Here is a 20,190-nt window from a genome sequence, read left to right as displayed (position 1 = left end):
CTGTCTTGTGACCATTGTTGAAGTATGGAAACCAGCCAGCTATGACTGCTTTGCCAGACTACCTATGCCCCAGACCCTTACATGGTTTCACTATTGCTGATGCAGAGAAATGTAAAATTATGCATCCTTGCACTAGCTGCACCCTGGGGGATATTAATATTGAGGTGTTACTATTTCTGACTTCCTTCAGGATTTCTATTTAGGGGGGGTGTAAAACATTAGTTTATAACCCATCCACGGAGGATGCTGAGGGGATGAAGTGAATCAATTTGCTCTTTGATAGATCTGGTCATGCCTTTCCTCAGCCAGTACCACTCTTATTTTTTAACTTGTGCTGGCCTGCTAGAGCTTCCCTAGTACAACAGTGACAATAGTCACTTTGTGCAGTTGCAATTTTATTTCCTGATAGGCTTTACGCTGCTGAAGCCATGCAGTTTAAAAATAACATGAGAAAGTGTATGACAGAGACATATGATATCTGCTCACTAACTTTGTTCCTTTCCTCTTCTAGCATCTTGTCTTGAAGTTGTGCAATAGCAGACTTCTCCAGTCACACTCAAAACACCCATGTTGAAGCCTATATTTACACTTCGTGTTCTTGAGTACTTAATGAGTTCATGCATTCATTGTCAATCATTTTCCAAAACATGCTCCTTTGCTTTCCTCACAAGCATCATCCCACACGCTATATCCAGAATGAAAGGAAATACTTCATGTTACCGGGGAAAAGATTAAAAGATTTACATTTCTTGTGTATATGTCAAAGCTTCAAACCATTATATCTCTTTCTCAGTAGATGCTTTCCACCTTTTAATTAATTATTGTGGAAAACAAGTCTTGTAACAGTCTTTTTTATTTGGAATCTTGTGCCGTAAAGTACGCATGCACAATTCATGATGTTTAAGGTATAAATTTAAGAAAGTAAGCACATTGGCAATGCTTATTTAACTATTATGATATAATAAAGGCTGCAATAGAACTAATTTCAATAATAATTGTAATATTTTTTGCTTTTCATCGCACTAAGCATCTCAAAGTGCTTTACATATGTTAATTAATAAAGGCTTATACAACACTCTTACAGGTAGGAGTTGGAAATAATATTATCCCCCTACTGGAAATGGGGAAAGTGAGGCAAAGTCATGTTAAGCTAAGGTCACCAAGCAAATCAGTGATGAAGCCAAGAGAATGATTCAGATCACTTGCTTCTCACCAGTGTGCTTTAGCAACTATACTTCTTTCATATCCTTAATTAACAATAATTAGTTGAATAAAAACGTAGTCACCTAACAAACCAGACAATGGCTTTAACTACCATCACTATGCTCTCACATAGAGTGAAGGTTCTACACTCATAAAACTAATGGCAACATATGGACCTACATTTGTAAGGTGATTAAAGGTACTTCTTGATCTATATAAATACAATGTATTGATAATACTAACAAAGTCCGTATACATTCTAGAATGAGTATTATAGGCAAAATTCTGATCTCAGTTAGACTTGTGTAACTCTGAAGTAAGTGACAGCAGAATTTAGTTTTATATTGTAATTGCCACTGTTGCATTATAGGTACAAGCCTGCACTTTTGGTCTGAAAAACTAATTGTACAACTTGTTGTACACCCTCAATTCCCACTGAAGTCAATGGAGGCCTAGGATTTGCTCAGCACCTTGAAGGATTAGGAGTTTATACAGAAAAGTTATTAAAACATGCTTTAGTATATGTATTTAACAAAAATTTCTTATGTTTTTTTTTAAGGGAATATTTCTTTTAATCCTTATCAGAAACTTGAGGAACAAATGACCAGGTAATTAGTAATTGTTAATTATCTTCAGGATTGCCTTTCTTTTAGGCAGCGGTAGAGGTCTCTAATCAAACCATTATTTCCCTAAAGGTAATTTTATATTTAAACCTATGAAACGAACAATTAGCTGGTGCATTGGATACATGTCAGTCAAAGTGTTACATACAGCTAGAGGGTTACACTCTTTGTTACTTAGAATCATAGAATCATAGAATATCAGGGTTGGAAGGGACCTCAGGAGGTCATCTAGTCCAACCTCCCTGCTCAAAGCAGGACCTAACCCCAACTAAATCATCCCAGCCAGGGCTTTGTCAAGCCTGATCTTAAAAACCTCCAAGGAAGGAGATTCCACCACCTCACTAGGTAACCCATTCTAGTGCTTTACCACCCTCCTTGTGAAAAAGTTTTTCCTAATATCCAACCTAAACCTCCCCCACTGCAACTTGAGACCATTACTCCTTGTTCTGTCATCTGCTACCACTGAGAACAGACTAGATCCATCCTCTTTGGAACCCCCTTTCAGGTAGTTGAAAGCAGCTATCAAATCACCCCTCATTCTTCTCTTCTGCAGACTAAACAATCCCAGTTCCCTCAGCCTCTCCTCATAAGTTATGTGCTCCAGCCCCCTAATCATTTTTATTGTCCTCCGCTGGACTCTTTCCAATTTTTCCACATCCTTCTTGTAGGGGCCCAAAACTGGACACAATACTCAGGGTGAGGCCTCACCAATGTTGAATAGAGGGGAACGATCACGTCCCTCAATCTCCTGGCAATGCCCCTTCTTAAACAGCCCAAAATGCCGTTAGCCTTCTTGGCAACAAGGGCACACTGTTGACTCATATCCAGCTTCTCGTCCACAGTAACCCCTAGGTCCTTTTCTGCAGAACTGCTGCCTAGCCACTCAGTCCCTAGTCTGTAACAGTGCATGGGATTCTTCCATCCTAAGTGCAGGACTCTGCACTTGTCCTTGTTGAACCTCATCAGATTTCTTTTGGCCCAATCCTCTAATTTGTCTAGGTCCCTCTGTATCCTATCCCTACCTTCCAGCGTATCTACCACTTCTCCCAGTTTAGTGTCATCTGCAAACTTGCTGAGAGTGCAGTCCACGCCATCCTCCAGATCATTAATGAAGATATTGAACAAAACCGGCCCCAGGACCAACCCTTGGGGCACTCCGCTTGAAACCGGCTGCCAACTAGACATGGAGCTGTTGATCACTACTCGTTGAGCCCGACGATCTAGCCAGCTTTCTATCCACCTTATAGTCCATTTATCCAGCCCATACTTCTTTAACTTGCTGGCAAGAATACTGTGGGAGACCGTATCAAAAGCTTTGCTAAAGTCAAGGAATAACACACCCACTGCTTTCCCCTCATCCACAGACCCAGTTATCTCCTCCTAGAAGGAAATTAGGTTAGTCAGGCATGATTTGCCCTTGGTGAATCCATGCTGACTGTTCCTGATCACTTTCCTCTCCTCTAAGTGCTTCAGAATTGATTCCTTGAGGACCTTCTCCATGATTTTTCCAGGGATTGAGGTGAGGCTGACTGGCCTGTAGTTCCCTGGATCCTCCTTCTTCCCTTTTTTAAAGATGGGCACTACATTAGCCTTTTTCCGGTCATCTGGGACCTCCCCCGATCACCATGAGTTTTCAAAGATAATGGCCAATGGCTCTGCAATCACATCCGCCAACTCCTTTAGCACCCTCGGATGCAGCGCATCCGGCCCCATGGACTTGTGCTCGTCCAGTTTTTCTAAATAGTCCCGAACCACTTCTTTCTCCACAGAGGGCTGGTCACCTTCTCCCCATACTGTGCTGCCCAGTGCAGCAGTCTGGGAGCTGACCTTGTTCGTGAAGACAGAGGCAAAAAAAGCATTGAGTACATTAGCTTTTTCCACATCCTCGGTCACTAGGTTGCCTCCCTCATACAGTAAGGGGCCCACACTTTCCTTGACTTTCTTCTTGTTGCTAACATACCTGAAGAAACCCTTCTTGCTACTCTTAACATCTCTTGCTAGCTGCAACTCCAAGTGTGATTTGGCCTTCCTGATTTCACTCCTGCATGCCTGAACAATATTTTTATACTCCTCCCTGGTCATTTGTCCAATCTTCCACTTCTTGTAAGCTTCTTTTTTGCATTTAAGATCAGCAAGGATTTCACTGTTTAGCCAAGCTGGTTGCCTGCCATATTTACTATTCTTTCTACACATCGGGATGGTTTGTTCGTGCAACCTCAATAAGGATTCTTTAAAATACAGCCAGCTTTTCTAGACTCCTTTCCCCCTCATGTTATTCTCCCAGGGGATTCTGCCCATCAGTTCCCTGAGGGAGTCAAAGTCTGCTTTTCTGAAGTCCAGGATCCGTATTCTGCTGCTCTCCTTTCTTCCTTGTGTCAGGATCCTGAACTCGACCATCTCATGGTCACTGCCTCCCAGGTTCCCATCCACTTTTGCTTCCCCTACTAATTCTTCCTGGTTTGTGAGCAGCAGGTCTAGAAGAGCTCTGCCCCTAGTTGGTTCCTCCAGCACTTGCACCAGGAAATTGTTCCCTACACTTTCCAAAAACTTCCTGGATTGTCTGTGCACTGCTGTATTGCTCTCCCAGCAGATAGCAGGGTGATTAAAGTCTCCCATGAGAACCAGGGCCTGCAATCTAGTAACTTGTGCTAGTTGCCAGAAGAAAGCCTCGTACACCTCATCCCCCTGGTCTGGTGGTCTATAGCAGACTCCCACCATGACATCACCCTTGTTGCTCACACTTCTAAACTTAATCCAGAGACTCTCCGGTTTTTCTGCAGTTTCATACCGGAGCTCTGAGCAGTCATACTCCTCTCTTACATACAATGCAACTCCCCCACCTTTTCTGCCCTACCTGTCCTTCCTGAACAGTTTATATCCATCCATGACAGTACTCCAGTCATGTGAGTTATCCCACCAAATCTCTGTTATTCCAATGACATCATAGTTTCTTGACTGTGCCAGGACTTCCAGTTCTCCCTGCTTGTTTCCCAGGCTTCTTGCATTTGTGTATAGGCACTTAAGATAACTCGCTGATCGTCCCGCTTTCTCAGTCTGAGGCAGGAGTCCTCCCCTCTCCTGCTCGTGCTTCCTCCCGGTATCCCATTTCTCCACTTACCTCATGGCTTTGATCTCCTTCCCCCGGTGAACCTAGTTTAAAGCCCTCCTCACTAGGTTAGCCAGCCTGCTTGCGAAGATGTTCTTCCCTCTCTTCGTTAGGTGGAGCCCGTCTCTGCCTAGCACTCCTCCTTCTTGGAACACCATCCCATGGTCGAAGAATCCAAAGCCTTCTATCCGACACCACCTGCATAGCCATTCATTGACTTCCACAATTCGACGATCTCTACCCAGGCCTTTTCCCTGCACAGGGAGGATGGACGAGAACACTACTTGTGCCTCAAACTCCTTTATCCTTCTTCCCAGAACCACGTAGTCTGCAGTGATCCACTCAAGGTCATTCTTGGCAGTATCATTGGTGCCCACGTGGAGAAGTAGGAAGGAGTAGCGATCCAAGGGCTTGATGAGTCTCGGCAGTCTCTCCATCACATCGTGAATCCTAGCTCCTGGCAAGCAGCAGACCTCTCGGTTTTCTCGGTGCTGTCCTAATACACTGGGATGCCCAGAGTTCCTTGCATTCCTCCATTCCCACTCCTCCCCTTCCCAGCACCCTCTCATCCCCTTCTACTTCAGGAACATCCTGCAAGTCCCCCCCTTCCTCTCCCCCTCCCCTCCCCCTCCCCGTATTGGGAGGATTAACGGAGCTAAAATGAGAGCTGTTATAAACTGGAATGTGTTCATGGCTGCCATGCACCGGTTCATTGATTTAGCTAGTTTATAGACAATGACATGGGTAGTTGAAGTTGCTAGTTCTGTTAATCTGATACCAAGGACTCTGTGTGTGCCCTCTGATCCTGCACTGCCTCCCCAGTTTCTCCCTTCTGGTTTTCATCAGAGGCAATAGGATTCTGCCCACTGATGCCTAGAACATTCCATTTGCAATTGATCAGATGCATCATTCAAAAGTTAATTGTTATATCCAAACATGCTAGCAGAGAAATGCTATCTAACTGAATGTAAGTCTTCACAAGCTCAGCCAATTAAACGGCAGCTTTCAAATAATTCTTCATCTTCTAGTGTAAAAAAATTAAAATAATGGATGAAGACAGTGGATTTTGACCTCCATGACTGTTCCTCCTTATTTATGTCCATAATAAGGTGACAGAGCTCTTCTTTTTCTCAGACCCTTTTATGCCTGTGGTAGACTCCTACATAAAGCTGCTGACTCATTGCAGCAAATGTAGCTTGTTAACTGAGGGCTACTAGGGAAGTAGGACAAAGGAGTTACTAGAGAGAAACACTAGAGACAGTCAAACGTAGAAAGGAAATTTAAGCATATGTTTTTGAATGATCAACAATGCTGAATTCCAGGAAGGGGTAGCGTTTGGATGTTAAATCAAGATCAGAGTGCTCTGCTGAGGATGTTGTAGGGCAGGGGTCGTCAACCTCTGGCACACGACTCGCCAGGGTAAGCACTCTGGCGGGCCGGGCCAGTTTGTTTACCTGCCACGTCGGCAGGTTCGGCCGATCGCGGCTCCCACTGGCCGCGGTTCGCCATCCCAGGCCAAGGGGGGATGCAGGAAGTGGTGGCCAGCACATCCCTCGCCCGCGCCGCTTCCCTCAGCCTCCATTGGCCTGGGATAGCGAACCGCAGCCAGTGGGAGCCGCGATCGGCCGAACCTGCGACTCGGTAGGTAAACAAACTGGCCCGGCCCACCAAGGTGCTTACCCTGGCGAGCCGGGTGCCAGAGGTTGCCGACCCCTGTTGTAGGGACTCAGCCCATTCCAATGACATTGTCCCAGTGAAAGAAATATTTTATATACACTTTCTATTTATAAACTCATAAAATTCCACATAAAAACCAAGATAAGATAAGGTCTGTCAAATGAGTATGCAAGCGTGTTACAGACATGCTAGGGGATAGCAAAGGTGATGTCAATGCTAGAAGTATTTAATATAGTCAACACTGCAGAGTAGAAAACTTCTTTTCAATAGATAGCATCCATAATGTGGAGTGTTTACCTGCAATATCTAATTTAGATATTTATAGAGTACTAGTCAATGTAGTACCTTGGTATTTATTGCTACTGTATAGAGCTAATTTATCAGTAGAAAGGATTCCCTGAAACCATTCTTTTTTACAGTGGTAACAGCCGACTAAGTGCTAACTCTCATGAATGCACCAAAAAATGTTCTCATTAGTTAATCATTATACTTTTCTTTGTTTCTTTAAAACCATCTAGGGTCCTGATCCAAAGCCCATTGAAGTCAATAGAAAGACACCTACTGACTTCAATGAAGTCTGTATAAAGCTTTAGCAAAGAAGTTATCATTGTACAAGCTATCACTGTAGCTCAGAGAACCAAAACACATAGGTCAGGGCCAATCATAGTTCTAGGAACATAAGAATGGCCATACTGGGTCAGACCAAAGGTCCATCTAGCCCAGTATCCTGTCTTCCAACAGTGGCCAATGCCAGGTGCCCCAGAGGGAATGAACAGAACAGGTAATCACCAAGTGATCCATCTCCTGTTGCCCATTCCCAGCTTCTGGCAAACAGAGGCTAGGGACACCAGCCCTGCCCATCCTGGCTAATACCCATAGATGGACTATCCTCCATGAATTTATCTATAGTTCATTATTTATATAGGAAGTCGTATAGGAATCCTATACTTCATAAAAAACTACTAACCTATGGGTGGTAAGATTATATTTCCCTATGCACAGTTTATTCCATAATTGTCCATTATAAGGTTCTTTCACCTTCCTCTGAAGCATCAGGTACTGCTGCTGTCAGAGATAGGATGTGGAAATAGGTGGATCATATGTTTGAGTCAGTGTAGCAATTCCTATATTTCTATGATCTTTTATTCCTTCTCTCTTTTCATCCATCTCTCATTTTCTTTCCTTTCTCTTCCCCCTGCTCTTTTTGGGTTCTCTTCTTCTCTTTTTCCCCTTTCCATTTCCCCTTGTCCTTGTCTTTCCGTTTCAACTTCTCTTTTCTCCCTCCTTTACAGGAGTCAACCTTTCCCCTGAAGATTGTCTTTCACAGGCCTCACCCCTATACTGTATAACCAGCATGCCTGGACTTGCCCCTGAAAGCAATTTATCATCAGAGATTATTATGTTAAATTCTAGTCCCTGTTATACATTAAAAACAATTTACAAGAACAGTAATTAACATAAAAATTACATGGATGAATTCAGGAAATGCACACATTATGTTTCTTACTCAAATAATATTTATACCTAAAATCCAGCTTTCATCCAGAACATTGGTTGTTGAATAGTTAATTCACAGTGCAATGTGCAATTAACTTTCATCAATGATTCTTCCAAAATAAATTTGATCAATAAGGAATTTCACACATAATTGAATTCACTTTGTTATGGATTGTCATAAAACAAATCCTGTAATACTTGCTGGTGAATTTTAAAGATTCTTTATAGAGAGACAAGGTGAATGAGGTAATATCTTTTATTGAACCAACTTCTGTTGGTGAGAGCAATAAACTTTTGAGATTACTGAACTCTTCTTCTGTGACCAACCCAACTACAACAACACTGCATGCTGATTCATTATAATTTTACAGTGTTTAAGGTGATTGATTTAAGGTCAACATTTAGCTAATCACATAGTCAGCTTTAAGTTAGCCATTAACCTATTTTTATAGTTCAGTTTAGAGATGAGTAATTTTATAAATTATGAAATCTCAAAGTAAATTGAGTTGTGTCATGCAACAATGGGAAAAAATCATAGCTACTTTCTTCTAAAGTGGGACAAGGGACTTTATTAGAATATGGAAAACAGAATTATCACCAAAGCTACTCTGTCTCTTTTTGTACTTCACTGCCGAGCTTTTGCTTACAACCTTCCCAACCCCCATCCTGTCTGGCTTCAAATTCCAGCTACAGCTTTAAAGAAACAGTACACATATTTTTACATATCTATAGGTGTGAGAGGATCCAAATGGCTTTTATCTTTATTTTGTAATTATTCATCTTTATGTAAATGTACTAATCTGGTAATGAAATTTGGCATGTGCCTCACACAAAGAAAGTTTAGATGTAATTTCCTATTGTTTTATGGCTATGGCACATGGAATAGTATTGAATAAAATTAAAATTAAAATACATGTTATGAATATATATATGAGCTAGAGGAATTTGCTGAACTTTAAATTATCATAATAAAATGGAATTCCATATAAGGAATTTATTGGCATCTACCTGCAACAAAAGTTTATCTAATTTTTTTGTCCTGTATGTGTGGAGGATCATTTTGATTTAACTGAATTAGCTCTATAGAGAAGGGTTTTTTTTCTTTTTTAACTTCAGGAATACATACTCATTTTAAAACAAAATTATTTCAAAATTCTCTCACTGATGAGTAAATGAAATTGTGTATAACTAGTAAAGGATAGTGACAGTCAAACATGAAATATAATTTCAACCCTTGCTGCTTCATTAGATTCAGAATGGGATTTTCAAATTCCACCTTTTACCTTTCTTCATTATTAGCAGTATAGTACTTCCACAGTAAAGTATACTCCAAGTAGGTTTTCTACCTATATGTCAGTGGTCTCTGAGCTATCCATTCTTAGATAAAAAAGTACAGGTTTTCAGGTAACTTGTGGAGGTCATACATTTAAGTGGACAGATATGAAATATGATTCTAAAAGGACCTAGTGAAAAATATTACCAACACTGAAGAGAGGAAATAATGCAGATAGTGTCCAAAGAATATTCCATATTAGTTTATTTATGTATGTAAAGTACTGAAGTTAAAATCTATATCTAAAAGACTTGTTTGGGGTGAAAAAAAAATCCAATTTAAAGGATCTCTGCAATTTTGTTCCTTTCAGCTATGCATACTATTATTCTGGAATAGGAGCTGGCGTTCTATTTGCAGCCTACATGCAAGTTGCATTTTGGACACTGGCAGCTGGCCGGCAAATTAAGAAAATCAGACAACAATTTTTCCACTCAATAATGCGACAGGAAATTGGGTGGTTTGATGTGAATGATGTTGGGGAACTCAACACTCGACTTATAGAGTAAGAATATTTTTAACTATCAGTTGTGATAATCCCTTCACAACCATGTTTCTTTACCTTATTAAACGTATGTATGAACTATATTAAAATGTCTTCAAAATCCTTACATGAAAATCTAGTGAATTTACTATCTACATGTTGAAATGTACAACATGGAGAGCCCTGCAGACTGGACTCCTTTACTCTACCAAAGAACAGGGATGTCACAGCAGTGTCCATGCCAGCATTCTCATGCTGCCAGGGCAACTAAATCCTATCCTATCATTACCAAGAAGGAAAAATATAGTTCAGTTTTCATGCATATTGAGGGCCTGAGCTACAAGATGCTGAATAATTCTGGCAAAAGGTCAGGCAACCTCAACTCCCAATCACTTTCCTCTGCTCACATGAAAGGAACTGCCCTGTCTTTCCTGGGACCCACTAGAGAACTTTCAAATGAGTCCAATATATGCATGTAGGAGATGACACGAAATGGATAGATTGGGGCCAGCATGGGCAGTCTAGGGATGACCTTTAACCCTGTTGGAGGTCATTTGGAAAAGGTTACATTACATTTTCCATGGGGAATGTCCAGTTTTCCAAGGTTGCATTATATTTTCTCCTCAGGAGAGCTGTCCTGGAGACAGCTGTTGACAAAGATTGGAAAGAGGAATTTAGGGACCCTCTAGCCAGTGTGCGCCTCGACACAGTTGTCCATGTGCCTCAAGTGAATACTCCAAGATTTGCATGTAAAGTTTAAGAAAATCCTTCTGAGCCTACAGGATTTTCTTCCCTGGCCTCCTCCCATGTGTGTTTCTGTTGGATGAAACATTTGTGACCTATGTTAGGTGTGGATACAAAGTGTGTTATATCTAAATTAATCTGAGAGCTTTTAGAAAATGTGACAGAATTGACAAAGTGTACTTCATCAATAAAAAAGCTTTTGTGTTTTCCACTTTCCTCAACATTTTGGATGTAATTTGTTTTTTAGTGATGTGTCCAAAATTAATGAAGGAATTGGTGACAAAATTGGAATGCTCTTTCAGGCAATAGCTACATTTCTCACAGGATTTATAGTTGGTTTCACAAAAGGATGGAAATTAACCCTTGTAATACTGGCAGTCAGTCCTGTCCTGGGACTCTCAGCTGCTCTCTGGGCAAAGGTGGGTGAAAGCTGTGAATTTTCACTGAGATGTAAAAGTACACTAAAGTGTCTTGTTTCAAGTGAGTGAGCCTCTTAATTTCCTCACTAAGAGTCATAGTATATTTAATTCCTTAGGGCTGTTAAAAATCATAGCTTTAGACTTGTCAACACAGGGAAGTTAAATTATAGAACTATACCTATAATGGCATAATTAAAGTGATACAACAGATAAAGTGTCCCTAGTGTGGACACAATTTTACTGATGTAAAGGTGGTTCTTCTTCGAGTGCTTGCTCATATCGATTCCAATTAGGTGTGCATGCGCCGCGTGCACGATCGTCGGAGAATTTTCTACCCTAGCAACACCCGGTGGGTCGGCTGTGGAGCCCCGACTTTTAGTCCAAATCTTCGTCTCAGAAATAGACTTTTTTTCCAGACTTGTTAATGCTTTTTGCTGGGATTTTCAAAAACAACCATTGAATTTCAGTGGGAGTTGAGTCCCTTGATCCCTTTGGCTCGTGAAAATCACAATCTTTGGATATATATGGAAAATAGAATCATAGAATCATATAAATGTAGGAATGGAAGAGACCTTGATAGGTCATCTAATCCAGTCCAGATGTTCCTAGCTGCTGTATGGCCCCTTATAGACTGTAGCCAACTAGCATAACTAGAGCAGCCTACTGGCTGCTCTAACCTACCTGGGATCAGAATGATGCAGATCTGCCCTGAGAATCAAACAGGGAACCATAACCAGTTAACTAAGAGCCACCCACACATACACTTGTGCACTGAGTGAAAGCAGAAAATCTAGGTCTCAGTTTTTGATAGACGCTAACATTAAAATTTAATTTTTATATAATTGATGTATTCTTTATTTCTTATAATAAGTGGTTTGGTCCATTCTATGGTATTTAAGCAAAAGGTTTATTTTCTAATAAATGGCATTATAATGCATTTTTTTGGAAAGAGGAAACTATGGTGAAAAGACATAATATGCTCAAGCTGATTCAATATTTCTTTGAACAATAAGGTTAAAATATTTTCCTTTTATACAGATACTCTCTGCATTCACTGACAAAGAACTAACTGCATATGCAAAAGCAGGAGCTGTTGCAGAGGAAGTTCTGGCAGCAATTCGGACTGTTATTGCTTTTGGAGGACAGAAAAAAGAAATCAAAAGGTCAGAAAAATGTTTTCATTCATCAGCTAGTTTTAAAACTCTCAGTTTAAATGTTTTGAATTTTTCTTGTATCTTCACTGCTGAAAGTTTGTCACCCAGGGCTGACAAAATTGGTTCCTTGGTGAAAGTGATCTTCAAATAAAGTTAGAGCACTTTTGTACTCAGTGCATTTTGGGGGTAATTAAGACAAGAAGTTGCCTAATAAGAATGTTCTCTTTTACAAGTTTTATTGTAAGCTGAATAATGATTATTTATTTTTCCAGAGCCCCACAAAACAAAGACATGGTCAGTACTCCAAAGGGTGTACAATCTAATTTCAATATCACACAATAAGCAACAGACAAAATAGACAAACAGACAAAAATGGGGGATGGGGAAAGAAAAGGCAAGGGTAACACTAATAAGATTGTGTTACTGTACACATCTTGATAGTTCCATTGTTAGGTTCATTTATTCTTATTGTATTATGGAACAGCATTCTCGTCATTTGTCCTGACCTTTTATCTAAAGATGACCATCAGAGCCACAAAACTTGACAGGAACTCTCCACTGACTGTGGTTGCTGAAGGTGAGAGGGGCCATGCAGCTCAACTCAGCACCTTTCTTAGGGAGCATATCACCATAGTATGTGAGTGCACCTCGTCCGTGCTCTCTTACTCATCCACAGAGTTTCTTCTTCCAGCCTCTGGTACTTGGCACTATGTGCCCTAAAGCAAGTCACTTAGAATTATAGAATCACAGAATATCATGGTTGGAAGGGACCTCAGGAGATCATCTAGTCCAACCCCCTGCTCAAAGAAGGACCTAATCCCCAAATAAAGCATCCCAGCCAGGGCTTTGTCAAGCCTGACCTTAAAAACCTCCAAGGAAGGAGATTCCACCACCTCCCTAAGTAACCCATTCCAGTGCTTCACAACCCTCCTAGTGAAAAAGTTTTTCCTAATATCCAACCTAAACCTCCCCCACTGCAACTTGAGACCATTACTCCTTGTTCTGTCATCTGCTACCACTGAGAACAGACTAGATTCATCCTCTTTGGAACCCCCTTTCAGGTAGTTGAAAGCAGCTATCAAATCACCCCTCATTCTTCTCTTCTGCAGACTAAATAATCCCAGTTCCCTCAGCCTCTCCTCATAAGTCATGTGCTCCAGCCCCCTAATCATTTTTGTTGCCATCCGTTGGACTCTTTCCAATTTTTCCACATCCTTTTGTAGTGTGCGGCCCAAAACTGGACACTGTACTCCAGATGAGGCCTCACCAATGCCGAATAAAGGGGAATGATCACATCCCTCAATCTGCTGACAATGCTCCTTATGCAGCCCAAAATGCTGTTAGCCTTCTTGGCAACTAGGGCACACTGTTGACTCATATCCAGCTTCTCGTCCACTGTAACCCCTAGGTCCTTTTCTGCAGAACTGCTGCCTAGCCACTCCGTCCCTAGTCTGTAGCAGTGAATGGGATTCTTCCGTCCTAAGTGCGGGACTCTGCACTTGTCCTTGTTGAACCTCATCAGATTTCTTTTGGCCCAATCCTCTAATTTGTCTAGGCCTCTCTGTATCCTATCCCTACCCTCCAGCATATCTACCACTCCTCCCAGCTTAGTGTCATCTGAAAACTTGCTGAGGGTGCAATCCACGCCATCCTCCAGATCATTAATGAAGATATTGAACAAAACCGGCCCCAGGACCGACCCTGGGGGCACTCCGTTTGATACTGGCTACCAACTAGACATTGAGCCATTGATGACACTATCCACTGAGCCCAATGATCTAGCCAGCTTTCTATCCACCTTATAGTCCATTCATCCAACCTGTACTTCTTTAACTTGCTGGCAAGAATACTGTGGAAGACCGTATCAAAAGCTTTGCTAAAGTCAAGGAATAACACACCCACTGCTTTCCCCTCATCCACAGAGCCAGTTATCTCATCATAGAAGGCAATTAGGTTAGTCAGGCATGATTTGCCCTTGGTGAATCCATGCTATCTGTTCCTGATCACTTTCATCTCCTTGAAGTGCTTCAAAATTGATTCCTTGAGGATCTGCTCCATGATTTTTCCAGGGACTGAGGTGAGGCTGACTGGCCTGTAGTTCTCCGGATCCTCTTCCTTCCCTTTTTTAAAGATAGGCACTACATTAGCCTTTTCCCAGTCATCCGGGACCTCCCCTGATCACCATGAGTTTTCAAAGATAATGACCAATGCCTCTGCAATCACATCCGCCAATTCCTTTAGCATCCTCAGATGCAGTACATCTGACCCCATGGATTTGTGCTTGTCCAGCTTTTCTAAACAGTTAATTTAAGTTAACTTAATTTGCTTGTACCTCAGTGCCATCTTTCATAGGATGACTGGTCCCTTTAAAGGACGACAGGCCAGCCCCCCTCTCTGGGCCATAATTATTAGCTGCTTCTGAGTCTGAGGGGACAGGACTAAGGGGATCAGGTGATAGGTTAATGGACACCTGGACCTCAGAAAAGGGCTGAGAGAAATCAGTCTGGGGTGTGGAACTATAGGCCGGCAGGCAGGGAGAAAACAGAGCCCAGGAAGGGGCTGAGAACAGTACTCCAGGGGAAGTCATCTGGGAGCAGAGTGCTCTATATTAGAGTGGGGGAAAGACTCACAGGTAGTCCTGAAAGGGGCTGAGAGCAGCTGAAGAGAAGCTCCTGAAGGATAGAAGAACTTTTTTGTTTATTGGGACTTACTAGCTGGACTTTTGTTACCCTGGAAAGGGTTGTTTGTTTATGACATGGCCAGAGGGCCAAACCACATCTCCAGCACTGACCTGTATGTGGAAAGCTGAAGAGACTCACCTTGGGGAAGGCATCTGAGGCAGGGAGCACCAGCACAGCATACTCAGCCAGCAAAGGTTGCTGCACAGCAACCACATCCCATTGCACTCTGTATAATATCCTACAGGGGTGCTGTGATTACACATTTTTAATGTTTGTGAGGTGTACAGATATTGTGGTGACAGGACCATTTAAGCACATAGATAGATTTTACAAATTATGACTCAGCTCTGAAAAATGGCGCCACCTATAGTTGAGGATCTGAATCTCTTGGCCCTCTGTCAGGCCTGTGGTTACACAAGTAAACATAACAAATCTGTGGAAAATTGTGGGGAGACAAAAGGGCAACTGCAGGGAGGATGTCTGGAGGTCCTCTGCTGGACTATTTCTATTTCATGCTTTTAGGATGATTTAAAGACATTTAAAATGAAAAAATATGAGGAATAAATTACTACATAATTTTTTAAAAATTGCCCGGCAGTTATTTTTGAGACAATTGTTTTCCCAGTCTTCAATACTTCCAGTCTGTATTAGGAATTACAGTACTTGTCTTTCATGGACAAGACAAATGCAGGCTCTTGAAGAAGACTTCCTATTCTATTCCCACTTATTTGGAATCCTGTGGATATTTATGTACACATAAGGAATGCACCCAACCATCAGATTTATCTCGGGTTTCTAATAGGGAACGGCACTGCTAACTCTGAATATGTCCTTTTGAATGTTTGTTTAAGAGACAATTTATTATTTTCCTTTTTTTAATCTAGAAAAGAAGGGCTGGCTTTCAGGAAACTGAATACAGCTTAGCTAAGGTAGAGAGAAGAGACTAGTATATCTGAATGAAGTTATAAACTCTTATAGTGAAATTAATGGACATCCCTTCTCTTTAATCGATCCTCTTTTTTCTTACAATTGGCGCTACTAGCCAGCAGGCCTAGTCACGGAAGCAGGAGTGGTCATTATATTAATTAATGTAAATTTTTGATATATCTGATTATTTGTTTGTTAAAATGTTGTCTGTACCTAGAAAATTATTGATAGGCACAGTGAAAAAAAGAAACGTAATATGCTATCTTTTTTTAAATTCCCAATATGTGATTTTTCTTGCAGGTATCATAAAAATTTAGAAGACGCCAAAAATATTGGAATCAAGAAGGCTATTACAGCCAACATTTCTATGGGTATTGCTTTCTTACTGATATATGCATCATATGCATTGGCATTTTGGTATGGAGCCACTTTGGTGCTATCTGATGATTATACTATTGGAAAAGTCCTTACGGTGAGTATACCTCAGTAGATCAACAATTTTAATTAAAAATACCAAACAGAATTTTGGGAACTTGTTTGGGTTTAAACCCGGGAGCTGCGGATGGCCATGCCTGCGGACAGTCAATGTAAACAAACTGTCTCGTGGCCCGCTGGCAGATTACCCTGACAGGGTGCAGGTTGCCTACCACTAGTTTAAACAGAATGAGTCTGCACTGAGTTACACTGTATGCAACCCTATTGAAGTCAATGGGGATAAATATACTGTACACTGACATTGAATTTGGCCTGCTGCACCTCAGTTTTCATCCATGCTAAGTAAAACAAAATGTAATTATCAAACTACCACTGTGTGGGCATTGGATGTCTCATAGGATTGATAACAACATAATAATCCTTTCATCTGTAAGTCACTAGTTTTAGTTCAGACCAAGTCAGTAATGACCAAAAATTGTTTCCATCTGATATTACTCAGTAACCACTGGAGTCAGAGGCCCATGTTACATGACAGGGGTATAACCTTTTGTAACCACCACCTATATCCTGTGGGTGGAGCCAGGAAAGAGGACCAGTCTCTTACCAGCACTCCTGTGTGTCACAACTGTATTACTGCCAATATACAAGGTCAGATCATACATACCCCAGAATGCCCCCCTGAAACACATATACACCAACAACCCTTCACAACCCTCCAACTTATCCTAACAACCATCACACACAGTCCAGCAGCCCTGACATACATCCCACTCACTACAGCCCCCAGCATCTCCCCTTCATCCCAACATGCCGGCTCCCAACAGCACAACCTTCAAACCCTTCAGCCTCCAAGACATGTGTCCCTATGGACGCTCCATTTCAGGTGTGCATGCACCTCCTGCACCTTTGACTGGAGATTTTTGGTAGCAGTGCCCATTCGGCCTACACATGTGCCCTACATGTCCTCATGGTCTCTAGCAAGGATATATAGGGCTGCATGGGTGAACCACCATCAGTTTCTTCTCAACTGTTTTCGGCCTGAGATGGGCATTGAGCATGTCCGATTTACTGTGTTTGTTAGATAGTAGTTATTCTATTTAGTTAGTTGGGAGTTGTTCTTTCCCTTTTGTGTTTTCCCCCTTTAAGGGATTAATTTTGTACTCTTATTTCTGGGGTATGCCGGGATCCCCAGGTTTTAAATGTTGTTCTTCTTGCTGGGAATCCTTCTTGGTTAGTATTGGACTCTCTGTGTCTTAAGTGCTTGGGGAATATCCATGTACCCTCAAAGTGTAACTCTGCTCTTCATTTAAAAGCAGATCGTGTAAGAACAGGGAGATAAAATTCAAACTCATGATGGAGCAAGCTCTGAAACCAGCTTCTGACCAGAGTGCCAAGAACTCTCCTGTATATACTGTCCTATCCACCTCCAGATGCCGGTCACTGAGACCTTTTATGGGTATAACTTTTGCTACCCCGTTGACCAGCAGGTCCTCGGCACTGAAAGCTAAAAGAGATAAGACAACCACTATCCCATCCTTTTTGAGGTCACCAAAAACTTCAGGGGATGAGAGGTCTATGTCTGTACCTGCCATACCAACAGCCTTGCACTCTAAGTGAAAATATCATCAAGAGGAAAACAACTATTAGATCTCCTTAAAGCAGAAATCGTGGACCCTAAGTGGAGTATTACTGAGGCTCCAAGTGCATCTGGTACCACAAAGGTATCTAAGGCTTCTAAAAGCTATGCCTCTTCCAAAAAGGAATAGGTACTGAAGAGATCCTCTGCTACAGGTAGTCACAGCTATGTCAGCAGACATTCTATGACAAAGAGGTTGGCAGCGTCTGGCTCCTTAGTACCCTCAGTATCTACTTCACCACCCTGGACTGCTCCATCTGAATCTATGCTTGCACAGGTTCACCTTACAGCACATACTAGCCAGTTGCAGTTAATTTTGACCTCCATTGCTCCTCTGGTGCCACAGTAGTTCTGGTACTCATTGGCCTCTTTGTACCCAATGAATTGAGTCTCCTCTACTGTCTAGTTTTGCTCATCTCTCAGTACCAAGATCCTCTGGGCCATTGACCGCAACTTTCTTGTCAGGACCCTCTAGTTCCCTATCTTCTTCCATCCAGGGAAAGCACTTATCACCTCCCACGTATGTTCATCATCACGTTCAGTTTCCACAGGGAATGTTTGCAGCTACAGCCATGCGTCTATTGTGTCTCCTACCGCCATTCATGCTGCCTTGTAGAGTGTGAGGCTACATTAACAACAATGAGTTAACCCTTGAGGGCTCAGCAGAATGCTAGTTCATCATTTAGCAGCAAGGCATTCCCTGGGAAATATCCCACCCTCTTCCACCCTCTGACTTCACCACCTCAACCAAGCTTCACAATCATCATTGCTGTGTACAGTATGAAATTGTTTGTTTAAAACTTTTACTGTGTGTGTGTGTGTGTGTGTGTGTGTATACACGCACACATGCGTCTTTTGTGGAACCTAACCCTAACAGAATTGTCTTTGGAGAATGACTCACTACAACCCCGTCTACACACAAAAATGGTATGCGATATCTGAGGTAACTCAACCAATCATCACCCTTACTCTACAGCTAATATGCATGCAACAATTTTATTAGTTGTAGTAAGTGATAAGACAGAGACTGCACAAATGATGGAGTATTTAGCCCCAGTATCCCAGTTCTTCAGACGTTAATATGCCACCCATACAACAAAATACAAATTCCTCAGGCACAACTTTCACACAAATCAATACAAATCTCCTAGCACAACTCATGCACTCATCAGTTTACTGTTTCTTAGAGCTATGTTCCCAGAGAGCTGTCTACCCAGGGAACCACCTGCCCCCCACAACACCACAACCAGCACACACAATAACTCCAAACACATACAGACATAAAACCAGCCCATATGTTACTAAAACTCTTACCATAAAACCATAAGCTTGAGCAGCAAAGGAGTGGGTCATCACAAATGGGGTCTTGTAAAGAGAACAATTTCGAAAGAAAGAGACTGTCAGAGGGACTTCCTCTCTATTTTCCCAAGAAGGTGGGGGGAATCTATTTGGTCAGATATGAGAATAAAGTTTTTAAAAAATGCCAGTCTTTTCAAAACTTCCCATGAAATTTTTTCAGTTTGGGGGAGGGAGTGAGGAAGCAACTGAAATGCAAAAGATTTTCAGTTTCTGAAAAGCTTTTTTGGTGAAAAGTTTCAGTTTCTATCCCTTTGTCAAAAATGAGAAAATTTTGACAAAAATGAAAATTTTCCATGAAAATGTTTGTTTTGGTCAAAAAGCCAGTTAATATTTAAAATAGTTTTAGCAGTAAAAAGACTCAGTCCCTAAAGGTTGGTTGTCCTGATTGTTATATATAGCTTTGTTTACTTATGTCTGTAGGGGGGTTATCCTAATGTCTCAAACCATCTCTGGCTTGTCCCAAGCGTCAGCACCCAAGTCTAAGCAATATCCATCTTGAGGTCATCTCATGAAGGAACATGATTCCCATCTTAGAGTCCCTTTTCTTCCTCTTGTTCTTTATCTTTTGCCTCAGTACAGGGCCGGCTCCAGGCACCAGCCCACCAAGCATGTGCTTCGGGCGGCGCCTGGAGGGGGCGGCGCGGCGGGGCGCTCCGGCCCGAGAGCGGGGACGCGACTGGGCTCGCCGCCCTCCCCGCGGTGCTACTGCTGCCGGGGGCTTTCCGCCCTCCCCTCGGCACTCTGGCTGCCGGGGAGAGTGGAGAGCCCCGGCTGGGCTCTCCGCCCTCTTCCCGGCACTCTGGCTGCCGGGGGCTCTCTGCCTTCCCCCCGCTCTGGCTGCCGGGGAGAGTGCAGAGCCCCAGCTGGGCTCTCCGCCCTCCTCCCGGCGCTCTGGCCACCGGGGGCTCTCTGCCT

The 20,190-nt window shown here is 42.2% G+C and overlaps 1 protein-coding gene across 1 annotated transcript in view; it reads left to right on the top strand.

Moving 5' to 3' along the window:
* The window catches only part of ABCB1 (ATP binding cassette subfamily B member 1), a gene marked incomplete in the record, with an annotated part of 88,374 nt that overhangs the window by 21,437 nt on the left and 46,747 nt on the right, over positions 1-20,190 (top strand). Inside the window, 5 exon segments of the mRNA XM_034760378.1 lie at positions 1,763-1,811; positions 9,750-9,941; positions 10,912-11,083; positions 12,122-12,246; positions 16,146-16,317. Of these exon segments, the coding sequence (XP_034616269.1) occupies positions 1,763-1,811; positions 9,750-9,941; positions 10,912-11,083; positions 12,122-12,246; positions 16,146-16,317 (710 nt within the window).

The sequence above is a fragment of the Trachemys scripta genome, chromosome 2 (assembly GCF_013100865.1).
Source record: "Trachemys scripta elegans isolate TJP31775 chromosome 2, CAS_Tse_1.0, whole genome shotgun sequence".
Classification (NCBI taxonomy): domain Eukaryota; kingdom Metazoa; phylum Chordata; order Testudines; family Emydidae; genus Trachemys; species Trachemys scripta.
This window is presented reverse-complemented; position numbering and strand designations above follow the sequence as displayed.